At 40.8% G+C, this 22,738-nt stretch overlaps 1 protein-coding gene across 1 annotated transcript in view; it reads left to right on the top strand.

Moving 5' to 3' along the window:
- The first annotated feature begins 8,646 nt into the window (after positions 1–8,646).
- CLSTN2 (calsyntenin 2) overlaps positions 8,647–22,738 on the top strand; it is a 352,105-nt gene continuing 338,013 nt past the window's right edge. The window contains exon 1 of the mRNA XM_082767097.1: positions 8,647–8,835. Coding sequence (XP_082623223.1) covers positions 8,736–8,835 — 100 coding nt within the window. The 5' untranslated portion in view covers positions 8,647–8,735. The remainder of the gene's footprint in view (positions 8,836–22,738) is intronic.

Genomic DNA, 22,738 nt, shown 5'->3' with positions numbered 1-22,738 from the left:
CTTAACCTGATGTTAGTGTTGGTCAGGCAGGCAGGTTTTGCTCAGAAAATGCACCTAGTGGAATCCTTTCTGCCTCCTTTCAGATGTTTTGCCCTGAACTGCTTCATGTGTAGGAAAAGGTTTCTTGCTCAAGTTCTATGCTAAAACTTACCATTTTGGGAAATTGAGAATGATTACAACATTTGAATGGAAATTCCAACCCTTTATGGAGAAACAAGACATATGAAGAATATGGCTTTAGCTACCATTTCGGTTATCAAGCAACACTGTGAACATTTCAGATGGGAAGGTCTTTTTTTTTTTTTTTTTTTTTTCTCTGACAAAAATGGTTGCTTATTTGTCCTTGGATGTCTTACAGTTTCCTGTGAGTAAGAAAAATATTGTTTTACCTAAATCTATGCTGAAGGGATAGTGCTGCATTTGGAATTGTTCTAGGATTTGAACTCTTCAGTGGTTTTACTTCCTTTAGTTCAGCAAGCCAGATGGATATGGTTATATTTTTAAGAATTCATCTCACCTCCTGGAATGATAAATCTGCTATCTCTGTCCTGTATATGTGATTCCTCTCTGAAGTCACTCTGGGCCTCTCAAAATCATTTTTCATAAAGACTCAACTGCAATTCATTTGTTTGGTTTCAGATGATTTTTTGTTAAAGTTGAAGCTCTCAGATTCATGTGGATAGTTATGTGGATGTATTTCAGCACTGAATCTCTCTGATGTAATTTTTTCCATTATTTATCATCTTTGGAAATCATTGTATTTCAGCAACAACTTGTTTCCAATCCATTTTTTCTTCAGTTTTGTGATATGGTCACTGTTTAGAACCACAGAAATCCCATAGTTTCCCTCCTACGTACAAGAGTGCATTTAGTGCACAGGAAACCAATACGTTTAGAACAGTAAAAGCCATGAATGATGCAACTGCGCAACGTGATGTATTGCTGGAAAAGAGTATCCAACTACTTCAATTTCCAGTGATGCAGATATGTTGTCTGGATCTTTTTCTTCATATTATTCCTAGGATCTGGAGGGTGAAAAAAATACAAAACGAAAGTAACAAACAAACAAAAACTCAACAGCATAAGTTCTCTGATTCACTGCACCTAGGTTCTTCTGATTTTCCATCGTGACTCAAGCTCCGTATGTCTGGATGGCAATCTTCATCTAGGTTCCTACTGAAAGGATTACCTTCTGTAAATATCAGGTCTTGCTAAGTGATCAGTCTACATGCAAGAGCCTTCTGCAGCTCAAATCAAACAATAAAATCTAAAGTGGCTACCATCAAGAAGTTAGAAGAATGTAAACAAAATATAAAATGTATAAGATTATCTGATTATAATAATCAAGAGAAAGCAGACATGGAGGAAAAGGTGGGAAATTAAAAAATATTATCAATCAAAAAATAAAGAACATAATAGAAAGTATATGGTTCAAATTTACCTTGAGGAGGAAGGTCTATAGTGACTAGAAAATCTTTAGCCAAATCATTTTTCATGTTCAGTCTAGTATAAACCAGCAATTGAATAATTGGAAAGCCAGCAGCTACAAGGATATTAGTAGTCCTATAGTGATTCCAAGCTTTGACTGTATTTGTGTGTTAGAATATTAGCTTCCTGAAGAGGTGTTCTGTTTTAATTATTTTTTTTTTCTACATTTATTTTTTTTCTACATTTTGAAGGTTGTGAATTGGTAATGGGAATCTGTGATGGCTCTCTGATGAATAAATAGAGGGTATTTAAGCATTAGTTTACAATGACAGATGTTTGTTACAAACTCACAAGTTGTATGCCAATTTACCTTAATTTAGAATCTAAGACTTTGTTTTAGAATTTCAGAAAGAAAATGTACAGAAATTAGAGAATGGTAGGAGCATATTGATTCATATGGAGAATACTGAGGGTGAAGAAGAAAGGCTAGTTGTTCATTTAAAAGTTCGTGGGAGAAGGTATGAGAATTGAAAAACTTATAAAGAAGACAAAGGGCACGAAAAGCAGATTTTGTGCAAGTTTTGTTATGCAGTCTTATGGGGGCTAGAGTGGCCCTATAGGCCACTCAGGATAGATAGAAATGGTGTCATTTTTCTCTTCAGTACTTGTAAAAATTTGCCAAATTGCATTTTTAGTTAGGCTTCAAAGGTTATGTTAGATATTTAATGTTCTTCCCCCTCCACGCATTAAAATTGCTATATTCATATCCCTACAGGGATTCACATCTTGCTTAAAGTCTGTACAAAGCTGACAGAAAAGCATCATGAATTAACATGGGCTATAACCCTCACAAAAGGCTACCAATTTCCATCTCTACCATGCTGCTTACAGAATGCATGTCCTGTAAAATGGAACTTAGCAGAAAATTTGTTGGTTTGAAGGAGAAAATGTGAGGAAAAAGAAATAAACACTTTGAAGAGTTAGAGAATTTGCCTACGGTGTCTTCAGGTGATGGCATTTGCTTCCAAAACCGAAACTGCTGCAGTTTGGATGGCGTGCTAACGTCCTTACTTCCTCTGAATATTTGAGGTTGTCTAAAGTGCTGCCATTTAAGTTCAGCAAGCATGAAGTCCGTGCCATGCAGAGCTAACGCAGTGTTCCAGAAGACCACGTTTTTGCATCTCCGACTATGGAAGAAATTGGTCACAAAGAAAGACCCTAGTTCAGCTGGTTGTAAAGCAGCACCAATTTCATGATCTAATAATCCGAAGAGAGCATTACACACTCATGCCAGCCACCCTATGTTAACTTTTCATTCTCCGTTTGATGCAAGCCATGGTACAGGTGCTGATCTGTCACCTTTCTGACGGGGTAAGGCTGCACATCACATATGTTGAGTTAGGCCCCATGGCCCAGCATGGCAGCTCTGGTCATACGGTCTCTTACTAACAGCCAAATAAAACTGGTTTATTGCTTCTGGGGCTCAAATGTGGGAGAATAGGAGAGCTGAGAAGGATTGTTACCTATTCAATAGCTTCAACGACACTGAGAACACTCTCACAAAGAGACTGGGGAGCAAACAGGAAGAAGGGGGCAATGGCAGAACATGGCATCTTACCTGAACAAACAACAAAGCATTTAAATGTAAATATGAGATTGCCAACACTTCCTGACAGCTGTCACAATTGCATTTTGCTCAGTAACCTGGCTGTTAATGAGCTGAGTTAACAAGTCATCATTACTGGTGCTTCCCTACCTACCAGTTCCTGCCCTTTATGAGAGACCCTGTCCCGCTGGTCTGAGTGACCCACTGGTGACTGAGCCCAACCATGTCTGGCCTCGGATCTGCAAAATTATCTGGGCTAGGAAGAAAATCTTTCACAACAGTGATGTTTTTGTTTGTTTGCTTTAAAACTAGGATTCCTTTATAGATCAAGAGTTAAACAAATAAACAGACATTACTCACAGTGTTCCTGGTTTAAGTTTGTTGACATTAAGTCTTGGCTGTAAGCAAAATATTTATTCATCATTCCTAATGTTAATTTTTACCTTGTATTGTATTTTTCCCAATTTAGACCTGATGTCAAATTTAAAACCCTGTGCTACACTCATTAAAAATTAGTAAGAGATACACTCATTTGCTTGTACTCTGCTGACAATCTCATTATTGCTATGGGGAAAAAGAAAAAAAAAAAAATATCTCTGCTTCCAAACTCTAATTTAATCACGTAAAATAATATATTAAATGAAAGATCCAAAACAGATAGCAGCAAAGAAGTATAACAGTACTCTGCATTTCATCTCACCACTGAAAATGAAAAGGCAAACACCTAGCAGGTGTTATCTCATTGGTAAATGTTAAAACAGAGTGAGAATCCTACTTTCATTAAAAGGAAAACAATAAAAACACTGATAAAGAGTTGAGCAATTGGCTGTGGATTCTATCAGTAGACGTCCTGAATATGTTGCTTTCTTTATCTTTCTGGAGATTCAGCACACTGCTGTGCATAAAATCATTGTGTCCGTGATGAGTGAAGAGTGCAATCTCCAACTCAAATTTTATGGGGAATTTAGGTAGGTGGTATCTAATCAGTCAGGAAGAAATTCAGACAGAAGATCCCTATCTTGCAAAAAGTACTGCAGGACTGTTGGAGAGAATGTGCTGTCACGACTTGTTATATAATTCATGCTAAAGAAAGCGCAGCCAGGAGCACGACCGTAACAGGCCGCTAGCTCGGAACTCAGTCATATCTCCTCCCGAATCGCCCTCTTCATTTTCTGCCAGACACAAGTCTTTTATACACATGTCCATCAAAGGGCTACTTCTATGTGATGGAGTGTGATTTAATTTGCATATAACATGATTTTATTTAGCGATCTCATGTTATAAAAAACAAGCAAGGCTCATAATACATTTAAAAAAAATACTGCTTTCTGAAATAACAAGTAAAATTGTGAGCCTTTCATGGAGCCCAAAGTAAGGCCAATGTCTATTAAAATTTAAGAGCATAACAAAAGCAGGGAGTTTAAAAGCAGGGGCTTTCACTGTTAAAGCCTCAGATATCAGAGATGAGGAACTACTTGCATATTTTCTAAGTGTTAGAAGATGTAGGCTTCTGTTCCAGTCTGCATTCGTAAATGGGAATGACAATGTTATACACTGGTAATGAGGGGCAATGCAGACGGGTGGTGGAAATCAGCACTGGAGCTGCCTGGCCTTGCCTGGGCTTTTAATGCTGGTTTAGTAGATGTGGTTCTCTCTCCACCCTCCATGTAGTTCTTCCTTTTGCAAAAGAGCCTTTTTTATTTTTTTAAATAAACATTCCAAGGATTACGGAGCACATTTATTATTCAGATGGTTCATTTATTAAGGATAAATAATTAAAATATATTTTCTTCTGTTTAGTTAACACATTAGCAGTTGCAGCATATGTGGAAAGCAATGTTTGTATTTAAACTCATTTCTCGGGCTGTTTGTTCTATTCTACTTGATAGCCACCTTACTTATTTATTAAAAGCTACTGACCTGAGTATGTCTGTAGAGAAATGCCTGCAAACTTCCAGAGAAGCAGCAGAACCCGTGGCAGCAATAGCATAACGCTGCAGCTTTTAGTTCAGTTCCGACATTTGAGGCGGGTTTGAACCCATGGAGCAAAAGCACAATCAGGAAGACCCTAGGCCTAGTTTGAACTTGCTATAAAGAAAAAATTACATCAGTGTCATTGCTGCAGAGTTTGGTGCATGCAGAAAGCGTTATTTTATATGAGTAGCAGAAACAAATCCTACTTCCATTCTGTCACAAAAGTGGATGCTTATTATTTCTCTATGCTGCAATTGCAAAACCAGACTTTTAAGTATTGTATTAAAATGCATACTCCATAATGCTATATTTTTAAATCTATTTTCTCCTTTAAAACAGTGTGTATGCTGCCCTTCCCATCTCTCCTCTCCCTGTGTTTTCCCAACAGGAAAACATATTGCCATTTTTGTTAGTAATAAATAAGCTTTTCGTAAGTGTAATCAAATCTAGATTCCTGTGGGTTGTTTATTTATTTATTTTTAACTACAGATTAGGTTTAACACTGTTTAAATCATGGCTTTAGGCACCCAATGAGATTGTGTGCTTCCCCATTCTGATGTTATGCAAACACAGAGCAATGCCCTAAAATGAAGCAACAAAAAACAGTCAAACCTAAGACCCTGCTCCTATAAGGAACACTACAGCGGGGCTTGCGATAGGATCTCAGCTGTCTATATTTATGCACTGAAATCACAGGCAAGAATGGCAAGGTGACTTTTATAATGTTGAAAAAGAATCTTCTTTCAAGATGTTTTATTTCTGATGCTTTCATTTTTTATTTTTTTTAATTAACAGACTTACAATGAAATTAACAGCCTTACCCATAACAATACAGCAATACCACTTTGTACCTGAATGTTACTTAAATATTTCTCCTAAGCTGTCACTTCCTCATTACTTAGAATAACCGATATTCACCATGATGCTATTGACTTTTATTTAGAAAATGCGATCATCACGATGGTGAAAAACCCCTGCTAGATGTCCTGGTAATGAGATAGGATTGACCCTGACCTTGGAGCTACTCTGGTTCCTTCAGCAAACTGTCTCTTGGGGTGAAATCCCTTCCTCCAGCAGTATCTTGAATCCACACAGGAGAAATTATGATAAAAATAATCTTTACACCTCCAGACTGAAATGGATCTTTCTGATTGACTGCCTCTGATGCCAGGTCTGTGTCAATAATTCTCAGTGAATGCATGACTACGACCTTTTCCCCTTTGTTTTATAATTTCTATTTTACAAGACCAATAAAGCATGTCAGAACAAAGTGAGTTTTTGCACTTGTAGGTGCAGGCTCTTGATTTTCAGAAGTGGTGTGAATGTGAACAGATGCATCTCAGGTCAGAGGTAACCCTTCGGTTGTGTCCTGTTTGGGATTAAATGACACATTTTCCTACACACAAATATAGATCGTGTCACAAATTCATATAAGCAAGAATTGAAAGGCACACTCCTTCAAGTGCACAATGATTAGACAGAAAGAGCAGAATGAACAGAGGATTTCCTACTTGACCTTTTGCTTTTTAAAGCCCTGGTAAAGGCAGTAGGAGTTAATGGACAGACCTGGTTGCAGAGCAGCATAAAGTGCAAGCCTTAATGGCAATGGTTTACTTCAAGCTTTTGTATAGTGCTATACCATCATCATTTCTAATTATTTCTATCCATCTGCCTCCATCACTGGTATATGACACCACAAGATGACCGTGCAGCACCCAGGCTGTCACTGCAATAAGGAAGTGCAAGGTAAAGAGAACAATGTCAGTTGGGTACCAGATCTGAAATAGTTTTTGACTCTGATGCCAATACAATGATATCTATGGGTGAAACCTCCTCATCTTTTGTCTTCAGTTCCCTGCCTGAGGAATGGGGCAGCACTTGTCCCTTCTCATTACAGTTATCTGTCTCGCTTATTTGGACTCTAAGTTGCCTGACAAAAGAGATGTCATCTTGTACAGCATCTACTTTGCAAAGCTGCTGTCCAGGTATCACCACCAAACCAATTATAATAAAGACTAATAGACCAATATTTAAAGAGGATTATTAACCAATTTAACTTCCTCTAAGTCTTGCTGTTTCTTTGTTTCTGTGTTTAGACTTACAGTGATGTGTTAATCCATAGGTCATATGTCTAACTTTTCAGCCAGTGGGATGTTGTATTACAGACTTCTGGTGCTGCTTGCAACGTATATATTTATTGAGTTAACAAACCAAAATCCTAAAGATTTTAAAGTTCCATCTATGGCTTTGCAATTTTTGTCAGTCTGCTATAAATGCGGACAATTGTGGCCAGGTCCACATGGATTTACCCTCTGATTTCCACTCTTGTTGGTAGCTAAACCTGCCAGCACTGCATTTAACAATTCCCTCCAGGTGTGTGAGCTCAGCACCACGGGGCAGGCCTGGCAGCAGCGCATTGCCACATGCCCACCAGGAAGCAGGATCCAGCCTTGCACCACGACCCGAAGGCACTACTGAGCTGTTTGCAGGAGCCCCCGGCTGTTATCTGACACAGGTAATGCAGTGGGGATGGAGGGGCCACCTCTTTACTGATAGGTGTGACTTGTAACAAACACATTCCTCTTGGAAAAAAAAACACTCTTTGAAAAAGACAAGAAACAAGTGAATGCAAGCAAAAATTGTTCCCTGCATAGCTGGCTCGTATGCCAAATTATTTCACTGCTGACTTTCCCTCATTTTTCTCTGTGCCTGTTCTGTTCCACCTTACAAGAGACTTACAAGAGAGCTGTTTCCATAACTAATTAGGGAGCAAGCAAAACGGGCATTAGAAGTTTATCGTGACCGGTGTAACTTGGAGAGTCTTTGTCTGGGTGAAGTGGAGCAGAAAACGTGCATTCCCAGGGTGGGAACGGGGCCGGAGAGGGCCTGGGATCCTGCAGCCGTGCCCCAAAGCCCTGCTGCTCACCGTGCGGGTGGGAGCTGGGGATCCAGCTCCAGCTCCGCAGCGTGCCCCGCACGTAGTGCGAGAGAGAGGGGCGATGCGAGGGGTTAACGGCAAAGCCCCCAGCCCCTCTGCTCTTCGCAGTGAGCGCGGTGCCTTCTGTGCAAGCGCTGCCCGGGCACGGCTCGGCTGGCCCCGTGCAGGAGGGCTCCCAGCACCGGCTCCCAGCGCCCGCTCGGTGCCGCTCCGCTCCCCGGCCAACCCCTCCTCGGGGCAGCCCCGCAGCGCGGCGCTGCCTCCCCAGTCCTAAACCCGAGCCCGGGGCCCTGCGCTTCCACCTCCTCCCCCCCGGCTGCCCCCGCTGCGGCTCCGTGCCCAGGTTTTCCCTTCCCTTCCCTTCCCTTGCCTTCCCTTCCCTTGCCTTCCCTTCCCTTCCCTTCCCTTCCCTTCCCTTCCCTTCCCTTCCCTTCCCTTCCCTTCCCTTCCCTTCCCTTCCCTTCCCTTCCCTTCCCTTCCCTTCCCTTCCCTTCCCTTCCCTTCCCTTCCCTTCCCATCCTCGGGGCCCGGCGGGCGGCGGCGCTGCCCCCTGGGCGGCCGAGCCCGGAGCCCCCCCTCGCCCCCCGCTCATGAATATTCACCGCTCCCCTCCCCGTGACGTCGCCGCGGTCCCGGGGCGGGGGCCGGAGCCGCCCCGGTACCGGCCGTGAGTGAGGGCGGATGAGGGAGCGGCGGCGGCAGCCCCGGCCCCAGCCCCAGCCGCAGCCGCAGCCGGGAGGCGCCGCGCAGGGCGGGCAGGACGCGGGCAGGGCCGGCGCCGCGGCGGGGATGCGGCGGCGCTGCTGGGGACCGGCGGCGCTGCCGCCGCTGCCGCCGCTGCTGCTGCTGCTGCTGCTGCCGGGGCTGTGCAGCCCGCTCGCCGCCAAAGGCAGGTAGCGGGGAGGGTGTGTGTGTGTGTGTGGGGGGGGGCAGCTCCTCGCCTGCAACTTTCCCTGGGGGGCACGGCACGGGACGGGACGGGACAGGGGAGCGGGGGTGCCGCCGGAGCCGAGCATCCCCGAGCATCCAGCCCAAGCCGTGCCTGGGGAAGCGCTGCCCCCGGCAGCCCGCAGCTCCCTCGGTGTCCTCCTGTGGCCCCGCGGCTCCGGGCCGAGCCCCGAGGCGGAGTTGGAGAGCTCCGCTCCTGCTGCCCAGCCCCGGCACCCCGTCCCCTCCTGCTGCCGTCCGCGAGTTGTCGGCTCCTTCTCCTCCTCGCGTGTATCGGGAAAACTTCGTACCCGGTGCCGTCGTGTGGCTTTTTTTTATTTTTTCTTTTCGTTTTTTTTTTTTTTTTTTTTTTTTTTTTCCCCTTTTGCCTTGTTTGCCCTCTTACAACCACCGCGCACACCCCAGCTCGGAGAGCCGCCTGCCCCTGTCCCTGCCCCGCTGCCGAGCGCGGAGCTGCTGGGGGGCAGCGCCCCGGCCCTCACCGCCCCCCACGGACCGTGCCCGCAGCTCGGGGAGGCGTCTGCCGAAGTTGCAGGTAGTCCGGCAGGCACATCCGAGTTGGGTTGGTTGCTCTTTGTGGTTGGTTTGTTTGTGTTTTGGCTTGGGTTTTACCTTGTGTTTGGCCACTGGAGGGCTGCAAAGAGCAATTCCGATAGCAATTCCGAAATCGGTCTTTAGAAACCGACATTTGAAGGGTATTGGTATTTAAGCGTTTTAAGTTTTCCCTTATTATTTTACATCCGTTTCCCCTTTCATTTCTTGTGTTTGTTTGTAGTCAAGGATCCTCAGCCTGTACTGCAGGGTTAATAGACGAATTGACACATCTTAGCGCTTAGCGCGGTCGATGTCTGATACATTTGCACCTGTGGACTCCTTCTCCCACCTTGTCAGTACTGTATAGGAAAAAGAGTTCGCATCGATGAGGTGATGCTGCCTTCTGCTTGCTCTGTGTTATTTTGCTGTAGGAGGAAAATGTTAATTCCCTAGGCATTTTGTGGGTATTTCACGCGGCTGAATAACTTGGTGCTGTAACTGCAGCTGACTTGTAGCTTGGAGGCATTGCGTTCTGGTCGGCGGTGGGGTGCGGTGCGCGCAGTGGTGCCTCCAGCATCCTGCTGCAGGGGGTGGATGGATGATCCCAGGTAATGACTGCAAGTCTTCTCCCATCTCCCTGTCACTGTTACTGCTTGATTTTAAAACAAACCCAAACCCAACAGGCGTCCCTGCTGCCCCCCTTAATTCCTCCCCTGCTGTTTTTGAGGCTGGGGAGCAAGATCATGGGGACCTGGAGAAGGGTTCTCACCATTCACCACTCTTGCTCAATGAAAAATAATAATTTATTTCACACACAAAAATAATCTAGACTGTGTATTTAAATATATATATATATATATTCCCCATTAGGAGGAAAAAACAAGACTGAAATTTTGTGTGGAAATATAAGAGAGTGCCAGAATGGTTAGTAGGCACTCAGTTAGGGATCTTAACCTGTGTATTAAATATTCATATGCAATTTGTAGCACTGTTAGCTTTCTGGCAGGTTGTTGACCCTGGGATCTGTACCATAAGTTCAATAAAATCACTGTTTTAGGCAGGAAAAAATGATTTCTTTAAAATATTTTCAGATAGCTTTGTTTGGTAATACAGAGACACACTTCCTGGATTATTGGAATTGCATTAATGCTGTCTGGGGATTGTGGACAGACTCTCATATGTAAAACAGAATCTGCTGAAAGGCAGGACTTCATTATTTTTTACAGCACTTTCAGAATTCATAGGTTGCAGGCAAGGAGAGCTACTACCTGCTGCATCTCCCTTCCTCTTTCTGTCTCTCTGCAGGTCTGTGCATAAGGCCGATCTCTTAAATGACTTACTGCCTCATCCTAGTGTTTACCTATTACCTAGTACCTTATTAAACTGCTCAGTGAAGTCCTGAAAAGGTTGACATATCCACACTTGTAAGACCCAATTAGTTGGCCTTTCAAATCTGACTTTATTTGAACTTCATCATTAACATAAACATCATTTTAATCTTGATTTTTAAGTACAGCAGAAAGTATCTCAATGATCAGAGTAACTAAGAATATTTGATACCAATTAAATTAATTACATGGGCAAAACTTGAAGCCTTAGTCATTCAGGACATTTCCAAATCAATGGAATATTCAGTCCCACTTGGCAAATCTATTATGTGAATACAGCTGATATGACTATCAGCAGTAGAAAAACAACTAACCCAGGGAGACAGAGACAGCTTATTCTGCTTAAAAGAAAGCTTAAAGCCTTGAGGGGAAGAAATTAAGAGAAAATCTTTGAGAGCATGCTAGACAGATCCTAATGTCTGAATTTTTCTTCTTAATACCATGGGTATTGGCAAATCATTTTTTTTTCTTTTTTTCTTTTTTTTTTTTTTTTTTTTTTCCCCACAGTAAATAATAATGAAATACTTTATCAGCTCAAAGGAGAGAGATACAAAAAGTAAGATCTTCCTTTTCATCGTCATCCAAAACACTGAAGTAATAATGTTTGGCACACTGTTTAGGCCAGAGGATGGGAGATGAAGAAACCTTGCTTTCTGTAGCTCACCAAGAAACCCTGCCACAGATGTATATGATTTCACATTTCCATTTTCAAATCAATAAATGGAGATAGGAATACTTTTTTTTTTTTTTTTTTTTTTTTGAAGTGTTTTGATTGAAAAAGTACTCATGAAAACTGACTCTTTTGTCTCCTAGGATAAAAGATTCATCTGATTGAAGCCTGGGTGTCAAGATAATGAAATGATTCAGAGGTCTCAAAAGACAAAGATTGGAGTATTTGATAACTGCTTTAGTAGTTAGGTATTTCAGCATAGATGACTGACAACTATATTTAAGTTGTCATTATCAAGATAAAGAGTGTTTGTCAGCCATAATCATATTGTTACCATTTTTAATTGCATTATTTGGAAGACTAACAAAGCTGAGAACCTAGAAGCTTCAGAGTTTTCAAAGCATATTTCAATTGTAAGCAAAGTATGTGTCACTTCAGAAATCCCTGAGAAAGTATGTCCTTTGTCAGCAAACATTAAATGGCCTCAGAGCAGCGTGGAGTCATGGTTTTGTCACTTGGCTTTTCTTGAAGTGACAGCCCTCAGAGTTCAAAGGCAGTGTTTGTACCTGGACAGCCCCTGTCGTGGCCAAATTGCACATTTGAATGTGGCCTCAGTTTTCTTTCTGTGCCTTTTATAGATTTGGAGGAGCTGATTAGAGGTTGTCAGAGGCATTGTCATCCTGTTTTGATTGTTTACAGTTTAACTGGAGGAATGTATTGATGATGTGGTGTTCCTGGGCATCCATTAGGCAATGAAAAGGCAGAGCGCAAATTACTAGTTCTATGTAGTTATAGTTCTTTTTTTATTATTTTTTTTATGAAACACGTTATTCTTAGGGCTCTGAAAATAAAAATTCATGAAGCTGTTATTTTATGTCTAGTAAAAAAGTGTAAAATTTCTCATATGCTTTTTTTAATGTAATTTCCTGGGTCAGATTGATGGGATGTTTGGGGAAAGTAATTTCAAAGGTCTTATTCCAGCTTCAAATTCATTTCCTATCCTCCCTTCATATATATACTATTGGCCTTCTTTTGGTCCTTGTGTTGGCTTAGTTGCCTCAAAATGATTTACTTATTTCTTTGGTTTCCAAGAAGGCTGTATTAGAAGGCAGAAAATAGCTCGCCTGGCTCCTATAGAGTGTCTGAGTGGTGTATCTAGCACTTCATTTAGTACAGAGAGCTTCCCTACTGTGAAATAAGTAATGGGAAAATGAAAGATAAAATGCATTGTTTCTATAGCAAGCTAATTGCTAGTGTCAAGTGTAGTTCTGTTGTCTGTAACCTTTTTTAGCAAGAATGGCAAATAATTGAGTCCTAACTTTCATAACATGATTGATGTTACTTACTGTTGCAATAGTGTAATTTTAAAAGACAAATGGTAAAACTGAATAGCAGTGAGATTTGGCCTGACTCAAATTTATGGTTTGTTTGTCTGTGGAGAGCACTGTAAACGAAGTGGAGCTGTTCTCCGAGACTCTACTTCAGCATGCTGCTCATAAAGAGCAGTCTGAAAATAGCAGCTGCTGGGTTTGTTGGGTAGGGGATACATACCAAGTGATCTTACCTCTGGCTTTTCCAGTGATCATGCTCAAATGGCATCTTCTCAGTCTCTGAAATGTCTTGTTTGAATTATCTAAAAAATAAGTAAAATATTCAAACACAACCAGAAGCCACCATCAGTTTTAACAGGATACTTTAGGGGATGGTAACGGAGTTAGAAGATATGCTCCTTATTCAAGATTTAGCTGTAGAAATATTTAGTTTGGGTATAGCTGTTTGAGTAGAATCTGAACCAGCGGAGGAGATTTCAACAGAAAACTGCAAGGCTAAGTCTAGAAAAAGTGACCTGACATGCTGAAGGAATTCTGTTTAGCTGAATGAAAAAGAATCGAGGAATGTGCAGACAGGCTCCAGGTATGTAAAATGCTGCTTTAAATAAGAGGAAATCATGTTCTCTGTGCTTGTTGTGTGTAGGACAAAAAAGTAAAGAGAACAAGACAGACTTAGGTTAGACTTCAGGGAAAACTGGTGGGATATTACAGAGCCTTTAACTGGAGAGCTTTAAGAACAGAACCATTTGGAACAATATTAGCAGTTATAGTTGATCAAACCTCTTTGTTGGGAGGAAAATGGATGCAATGACCTCCATGCTCCACATAAGTTTGACTACCCATAAAACCCTCCAATGAGTTTGGGTACTGGAGATCACAGAATCACAGAATTTCTAGGTTGGAAGAGACCTCAAGATCATCGAGTCCAACCTCTAACCTAACGCTAGCAGTCCCCACTAAACCATATCCCTAAGCTCTACATCTAAACGTCTTCTGAAGACTTGCAGGGATGGTGACTCCACCACTTCCCTGGGCAGCCCATTCCAATGCCTAACAACCCTTTCAGTAAAGAAGTTCTTCCTAACATCTAACCTAAAACTCCCCTGGTGAGATGGAGGCAATGCAGCCACCTAACAAAACATTTCACCACCTGAAGTGCTCCAGGCACCTCGCGCTACTCCTCGGTCTCTCTAGAGATCTGCAGGCTGGCAGCCCGCTGGCAGCCCTCCTTGAGTGGCAGCTGCTGCAGCCAACCCCCTTGGGGATATTTGCACCCTCATTTGAGTGTTCTTCTAGATAAGCCTCACCTGGCTTCAAGGGGCATAGTTTTCAACAAGTGTGCAGAGTTGCATCTCCTCTTCTGCCTTTTCTTGAGTAGTCCAATGAATCACAACTAACAACACGTGCTTGAATCGATTACAGAGGGTGTTCATATCTTTGATGCCAAACAAGCAAGCAACTTCATTCAGCTAATCTCCAAACCCTTCAATATGGTAGAAACTGGTTGATGTTTCTGGAGAGGTGGCAGCTGCTAAATATTCAGATGGATTCACCAAATGATTGTATAGCTTCATGAAAGACAGAAAGATATCTCAGGTGTGTGAAATACAAAAGGCACAACCAGTTGCTGAAGCAGTCTTATGCAGCCTACTGCTGGAGCCCATGGGACTGTTCAGGAGCAGTACTGTGTGGCTTTTCTCTTTCATAGGCACTTGCTGTTGACCATTGTCAAAGACAGGGAGCTAGCTTCACCTCTTCCATGTTCTCCTATAGCCTTGCTGTTCCTGTGGTCTTTGACAAAAAGCCTGGTGAACGGGTAGTGATGACTTAGAAAAATAGTGTATTTGCTAGGTCTGTTCAACTTCAGCAAATGGGCAAACCCTGTTAGAGTTTGAAGAATGTGAGTCAGAGTAGTAAGGGTAGAAAGAGAAGACACTTTGAAAAGAACTAGAGGTGGGAAGAGGAAACCTAATGTCAAACTTGAGAAAGCCATTTGTTATATCAAAAGGAATATATTCTGACTAATTTGTGGTTTGATCTCCTTACTCTTTTATATAAGAGCTTAAGTATGTTATGATTATTTTTGAAATAGGAAAGTTGTCATGATTCAGAAAGGGTGCTTGTAAAAATATAACAGAAGGAATTTTGCAAGAGACACTTGTGTCCTGATTTGAAGAGTTGCTAAATCTGTCACTGTATTTAGAGGCTGGGTTACTTGTCTGTCACTTCACTTTCCACAGCAGCATACACAGCCCTGTACTCCATGTTACTTTTTGCAGAATGGTAAAAACAGGATGTCTGGTGTATGATTTACATAGTACTCAGAAAACACACATGTACGCGAAAGCATGTATATCCTCTGTATTTGTTTTAAGCAGAGCTAATGTTGCACACATGTACGTCCTCTTACACACTCAACCATTGGGGTATCAGAAATGATACAAACCTGAAAGAAAAGTCGATCACTTGCTTTGCACTCCATGTGTCTTGTGGGCTTGCAGTGCAGGGTCAGAGTGAGCCAAAACCGGTGAATAGGATGCTTGAACACAGTTACTTCTTCAGTAACCCCTGTTGTTGAAAGTAAGCAACAGTGAGCCTTTGTTTCCATGTTTACATCTTCGTGAACTCTGTTCATGTAGTCTGGCTTCTTAGTGACTGTGGAACTGTAGAGAATGAAAACTTCCGTGTTGTTATTAGTTTTATATTAATCATGGTATTGAAGTATGGTAACAGCTATACCCAGTTGGAGGGAATTCTGCACGTTCGCTGTGGGGCTTCCAGCTGATGACTACAAGATGCCTGTGATGCTTGAGTGTTTTGCTTTCTTCCACGAACTGTGCATTTGCTGGATAGACTAGATTAATGAGGGGAATAGAAACATGTAAAAGATTTAAGTATAGATTTCTAGAGTGTATTGTAGGGTAGTTCACTCTAAATAACTTTCTATTTTGTGGCCGTATGTATTCCAGTAAAAATGAATACAGTGGCTGCTCACAGCTGTTGAGTTATTAAGAGTGAATTGTTACAATATTAGTTGTTATAAGATGGCATCAAAACTACAAGCAACTTCTTGATTTAAAAAAAAAAAAAAAGCACAAATGCTCTCATTAGAGAAATGTAGATAAATGTATATAAATATATTGGGCAATTTGGCATTTGTAATTCTCATTAACTGGCATCTTAAAAAAAAAAAAAGTTCAATGTTAAAAACATATTGAACCGAAATGGGTTTTGTTCCCCACTGTGGGGGGGAATGTGGGAGATGCATGATTCTTCCAGCTGTCTTTTAAGAACTCTGTGGCTTGTGTACCTGTCTTTTAGTTCTATTTGATGAAAAAATACCCCTGCTTTTGGCTTTTTGGTGTAGCCAGACCCAGTACATAAGGTTTATATAGGATGTTCCAGCTTGGCAGCAATGAAATGTACTGTAAATTTTTTTTTTTTTGTGTGTGTGTGTATGGTACTGAATATCCTCAAGATCAATCATTCATCTTGAGTGCAAGTCGAGCAATGTGCCATTTAGGACTATTGGACTATGGAAGAGAATTTTGTCTATTATCTTAAGGCATTTTTTTGGAGTCAGATATGAGAAGCATGTGCTGCATTTCTATTCATTTTAATGTGACTTCTCTCTGGATTGATTATAAAGATGGCCCTGTGTGGAATAGCAGTCCTCACAGTTAATACTGCTATTTAGATGTTTGGTCTTCATAGGTGAAATCTTCAGCCTGGTTAAATCAATGCAAGATTTGGAATGTATCTCGATAGAATCAGAGTTTCATCCTTTGTGTGTTTTAGGGCAAATGTAAATGGTTCTTTCAAAGCTTTTAATGTGCTTCCACTAATAGCTGCCTTCATCCTAAGGGGGGAATATTTGATTTAATCTTTCACCTTATGGCTTCTTACAGTATACTTTCGTTCGTTGAATCAATATAACAATTCTTGTGTGTGTATTTAATTCTTTTCAAAGTGCTTTTCATACAACTTAAAACTATTAAGTGAAGTGTTGACCAAGATGGGCTATTCAACAGATCTAAGTACGGTAGTTCTTCACTATATTGACTTTCAAAACACTTGTAAAAAAGACATCTTTTTTTTTTATTTTTATTTTTTTATCTCCTTGACTGCCTCCCATTCTGTGCCTCTGATTCCGTTCATCCCTAGTTAAATATTGTGATAAGCAATGCTGTAGTGTCACAAGTTCTTAACTGTACTCATTTTGTCAAATAGATTTTTTGCTGTATCTAATCAGACTAATCATTTGAAGTTGGGTATCCCAAATACAGATGGCACTTGTCATTCTTACTAGTTATTAGAAAAGCAGACACTTTGTATACCCTACTGCTACTTTCCTGTATTTATTGTATGACGACTAAAATGAAGTGAATATTAAAACTATGGTGGTGTCTTCTAGCATTCATTCCCCCATCTGATGGATAGCAGACAAGAGTAAGTGAAGTGAGAGAGATTAGATTCTACTTAAAGATTGATCTCTTGCTTATTGCTTTTTGACTTTAGTAGATTCTTTACTCATTGAAATGTGAACACAAAAATACTATGTGTGTGTGTTTGTTTATGTAACTGCTGCCTATCAACTTTATCAACTTTTATGGCCATTATCAACTTTAAAGTATTTAATGATTCATGACATTTTTATAGACTTTAACGTGCATGTCGTCGTGTCGTCCCCCCCCCCCCCCAAGCCCTGGCTTCTGAAATAGAGACTAAGAAACTGGTAGCTTTTAATTCTTAAAAGGTAAGCTCTGCTTGTCATATCTGAAGGAGAAGTGAAAAGGGAATGTAGATGTATCACAAAAGCTTACAAACCCAAATAAAGTAATGAATGTTTTCTACACTTTTCTGATGATTTTTTTTGTTTGTTTGTTTGTTTTTTTTTTTGTTTTTTTTTTTTTTCTCTTCTTCTTACACCTGGTTTTGTGAAATACAATAAAAATTTGAGTGTAGCTGGAGAACATCACTCTGTCTGGTCTATGCTGTGTTGCAAAATAGCAGTACTTATTTGGGTTGAATCTCTTAGTTATAAGTGGAACTTCCAAAATACGAGTTGGTGGAACAAATTTTAAGTCTGTGAGATCTCACTCATGGTTTTCTCTGTGATGGATATTGGCTTTTTCTACAGTCTGTTCTGGAGTTATTCATGGAAGTTACTAGCTGAGGTAAATATAGCACAATACATTGGTAATAATATTTGAGACAATTCTGAGGTAACTGCTTGGCAATAATATTTGAAGGGCTTTTTCCCCATTTCTTTTTGAAAGCTGCTTTTAAAATTTCTGATCCAGAGTTGAACAGATGGCATTTGCCATTGTTGTCAATCTTAGTAAATAAAAAAATAAATGATTTTTTAAGATCTTGGTTAACAGAACTTTAAATTCATGTTGAGAAATAAAACCGAGAGACATTTTAACTAATGTGATATATGCTGAGCTGCATATAAGTCTGCATTATGACAGCAGCCTACAAATCCACCTAAGGTGGATTCATACACTGTAGAGTAGGTGGCATAAATGGAAAAAGGCACTGGATACTGTGGTTTGCTTCCATCTCTTTCTTCCTCAAAAACAGTGTAAACAGTACAGATGCATAAAATGTAAAGACAAAGTACAATTATTATGCTTTGCTGAAGTTAAATGTGCAAGGTGAGACAATTAGTTCTTGTGACTAATTTGAAGGATAATAGTTCAAGGCTTGTTTTGGGAAGCTGTTTTTTTTTTTTTTTTTCCTTTTTCTTTTTTCCCCCTCTCTCCTCTGCAGTAATTATATAACTGTAGTCTTTGTAGGATCTGCAGACTACTTTCAAAGACTGACAAAAAAAAGCCTGTTTTCAGCAGGCTTATATTACCATTCAGCTGTCCATCTCTAAATTTGTAGAGACTAACAATTCAAAAGTATTGGAGCCACTTCTGAAGATTAACAAAAATAACTGAAGGAATACTTCTGGTGGAAACAGCATGGCCTCAAAAAGTGTCAATTTGTTCATTGATTATTTTACTTTTTAATAGTAGAACATATTTTGCTCAGTATGAATCTCTTCTTTTAGAACTTGAATTTTCTCTGTGTAAGTCTGAATATAAAATATTTCAAGATGCTACATGTCGGTCTTAGTAAATAAATAGTGATCACTTCAAGTTGCAAATTTAAATTATTCTCTGTTTCTCCCAAGTGTTTAAAAATTCTTGAGGGTTTCAATACTCAAAGCCTCCTAAATCCACTGGGTGGTGTTTGTGTTTTCACTAACAGATTGGGCAAGTGCACCTGCAGAATACAGAGATAACATTTCAGGCAGCCTAAGTCAGCAGTGCAGCTTTAAACAAGATAAGGCTGTGTACTGTTAAGGATATGAATGGATATACATTTTTTTTTTCTATTATTATTATTTATTATTTTTATGTATTTGTCAGAAGCTTCTGAAAACTTGCTCTGTGTAATTTGTCTTGGTTCTGGACTGAGCATTTGCCAAGACATCTGATCAGATGATCAGACACATACGGAGCTTTTAGGTGCATATGTATTCCTTTTCTTATGAAACTTGCTTCAAAAGATATCAAACCTCACTGTATTCTGAGCAGTTGAGCTAAAACAGTGGTGGCATGTTTCATTAGGCAATAGAAACAGAATCTGGGGCTGCTGCTGGTTGCATTTCTGCAGTTTGCAGATCCTGTGCTTAACACCCCATTTCATCCCTTGACCAGCTTTGTTTTCTGATCAGTTGGCCACATACCAGATGCATTAGGACACAGGTGGCATATGTGTGATCAACTTCTATAATGTTACAAATACCTCTTTCCGGCTCTTTTGTTTTTCAAAGGATACTTTCCCTCAAACACAGCTATGCTGCAGTATCAGTGTCTCATTGTGCACCTTTCCTTTCTGCACGGGAGCATCTTTTGGCATGCAAAGTGCCTGCTGGCTAAAGGAGCAAGGAGGAAAATGTGATGTCCATGTGTGTGCCTGTGGTCTGTGTTAGCGTCTGCAGAACACATCACTGGCTTGTGGGGGAGTTAGGACACTTACAGTATGCACACAAGTGTTTAGTGAGGGAAGACCGATGTCATGAAGATAAACAATGGGCAGTACCAAGGATGAAAGATTAAATTGTGCAGTTTTCTGAGAAGCTGAGTTGATTGTGCAACTAAAAGTTGCCTTTATCTGGGAACTACTGTCTTGGAATGATCCTGAAAAGGGCAATTGCATCATGACTTCAGTGGAATATTTACTTATTTTCTAGCACCAAAATTAAGCTCCAGAAAATGAAAGCTTGCATCTTTAGTTTCCTAGTGCCAAAGGGCATATATTCCTTAGGATGTAGTGAAATTTACTAGGAGACAAATTCTAAAATGCAGCAATAGCTGCTTGAAGTTTTTTTTGAATGTGCGGTAAGAGCTAGACCCACACATAGTTGAACTTAACCTACTTTGGAAATATTTGAAACTGAACAATATAAAGGCTTCTGTATAGAGTAAGCCTGTGCATGAGGAACTCTTTCACAGTAGCTATTTCAAATACATCTTTGTTGACCTGTTATCATTTTGAAATACCTTCTATGAAGAGATTTCTATTGGAGAGGATTCTTGAAATTTTGAGTTCATCCTTGCAAAATGTTTCTTGGATATCTTTTTACAGATATGTCTGTCCTGGTTCTTTTAGGCTGACTCCACGTTAGAGACCTAACTAGTATTCCATGTAAGTAATTACGCTGATATAAATTATAATCATCGTGGAATACATTTTTGACCTTTTAACTTCTCTGCTGCAATGAGTGTAATGACCATGTTGAACAAGAGAGGAAAGGGTAGGCCAAATATTGTACAGGGGAGCCAAATCATCTGGGACCTGGAGAAAGCTGGCTATAATCTATGTAAAAGGAGCTGTTTGCTGTCTTTTCATGTGTATAATGTACAGTCATCTATCTTGGCTATTGTTGCATGCCCAGGAGGAGAAATTTCATGACTGGAAGGGGGGGAAAGGAAATGCATGCTAGGAATATTTAGTGGAACAACTTCAGTGGGCTGCTAATTGTGAGTTGTTTTGTATTGTTGCTGTATGGCACTACCACCTGTGCAAGAAGTCCCTTATGTAGGGAGCAAGGTGACAGGAGCATGTAGGGCATTGTTTTCTACTTAGGAATGCTCTGAGGGTGGCTTCAGTCCTTCAGGTGGAAGGCACTACGTGTGCTTGCCATGGTGCACGTCTCAGAACAGCAGTTGGACCAACCTTGGGAGGATAATGAGTTCCCTTATAGTCCTCATAAACATCGATCGGTCAAATTCCCCAAGAGCTGCTGGGTCAGGTGTTTACACCAGTATTTTCTCGTAAAAGGTGTTTGATGGAGAGTGGGCATGGTCACTGAGCTGCAGGAAGGGAGCGGAGTTGTCTGCCTCTGTGTCTGAACAGGTTCTGTGAAGAACGTGACCCTGGAAACTTGCTGCTCTGTTCCCTGTTTATCTCAAGAGACTTTTGGATTGGGAGAGTTTCAATGCAATATGTATTTTGGATCAAGGCGGGGAGTGGTGGTGGAAATAGTGTTTGTTTTTTTCTTGGAAGTGGAAAGTATTATTCTCATGGTAATTAAGTGTTACATTAGCTCCCCCTGAAATCAGTGGATCTTTCTACTAACTAGAGGATCAGCCCCTACGTGCAGAGATCTGTTAACGTGCAAGTTTGCATATATACATTCAGAATGCCAATACATGTAGAAGGAGAAATTGTGTTGTTAGCCACACTTCATAGCCTTTACAGAAAACAATGTTCCACATGCTGTGTGGCCTGAAATAGGAATATAGTAGGTGGTATGTCTAAAAACCCAGCAAACCATGTGGGATTATGATCCTTTGCATTTGCCAAAGTGGTGGAGAGGATTTACCAGTAATATTTGCCGTATGTCTAGGTGTGTGTATGAAGTGAAACCTCTGTAGGAGAAGTAAAACATCTGACTGCTTCTGGAGGTGAACGTCTTCAATTAACGCTGTGGACTTCAGCTGAACAGGAGAGAAATAAAGAATACTTTTAATGGGGTTAGTTTATAATAAGGTCTCATCAGCTCCTGACTGCAGTGTCTTAGGGTCAATTTAATGTTGCTTATGGATTGCTATGTACATTATGTTAAGCATGTAATTGCTTATGTTAACTTCCACGTATCAGTGAAAATAGCATGGAAAGGTAAAATTTGGTGTTGTGCTTCTGCTTCTATTGAAATCGTGCCCTGAGTGCCTGTGCGAGTTACGAGCTGGCAGCCCGAGCAGCTGTTATTCTCTCCTTATAGAACAAGTGTGAAACAGCTAAGGACTCGTGGCCCATCTTGTCTATTCCAGTGTTTGTAGCAGGAATTAGATTCAGGTTTCCCTGTTTTGGTGTTCAGCTTGTGCTTCAGAGTGTGCCAGTCAAATGGGGGAAGCATTCCTGCGTCTCATCAGATACCTCTGTACGACTGGCAGAATTTTCACTTGTTACTTGGTTCCTTCTCCTTTAGAGGAGGTGCGAACAGATACTTTGTCAAGTTTTCGTTAAGGGTGTTAACTTTGGAATGAGATAATACTGCTGAATAAGTGCTTTATTTACATAACAAACCGCTAGAATGCAGTATTGATTGCTATTCACGAGTACCAACATTCACTGAAAAGCAGGAAAGCTAATTAAAAAACATAATTGGCTGTATTCACCTTTCTCTAGTTAATGTTTCTCTTTGCAGTCAGACTGTGAAGGTGCGTTTTTTCTTCACTTTTCAAGAAGAACCTGCCTTGTGCACAGCCAAGGGAGCTTCAGGGCTTCTTTCTGTGCCCTGTTCCCACAGACAGTTAGGGTAGGTGCCTGAAGTCTCCTGGGGCTGGCTTATACCCTCCTTGTAAAGCAGGTCGGTGTGATGCGAGAGCTTTTGTGTATTTAATGCTTTCTTAAGATTAA

Source organism: Aythya marila, assembly GCF_965140915.1.
Source record: "Aythya marila genome assembly, chromosome: 9".
Taxonomy (NCBI): domain Eukaryota; kingdom Metazoa; phylum Chordata; class Aves; order Anseriformes; family Anatidae; genus Aythya; species Aythya marila.
This window is presented reverse-complemented; position numbering and strand designations above follow the sequence as displayed.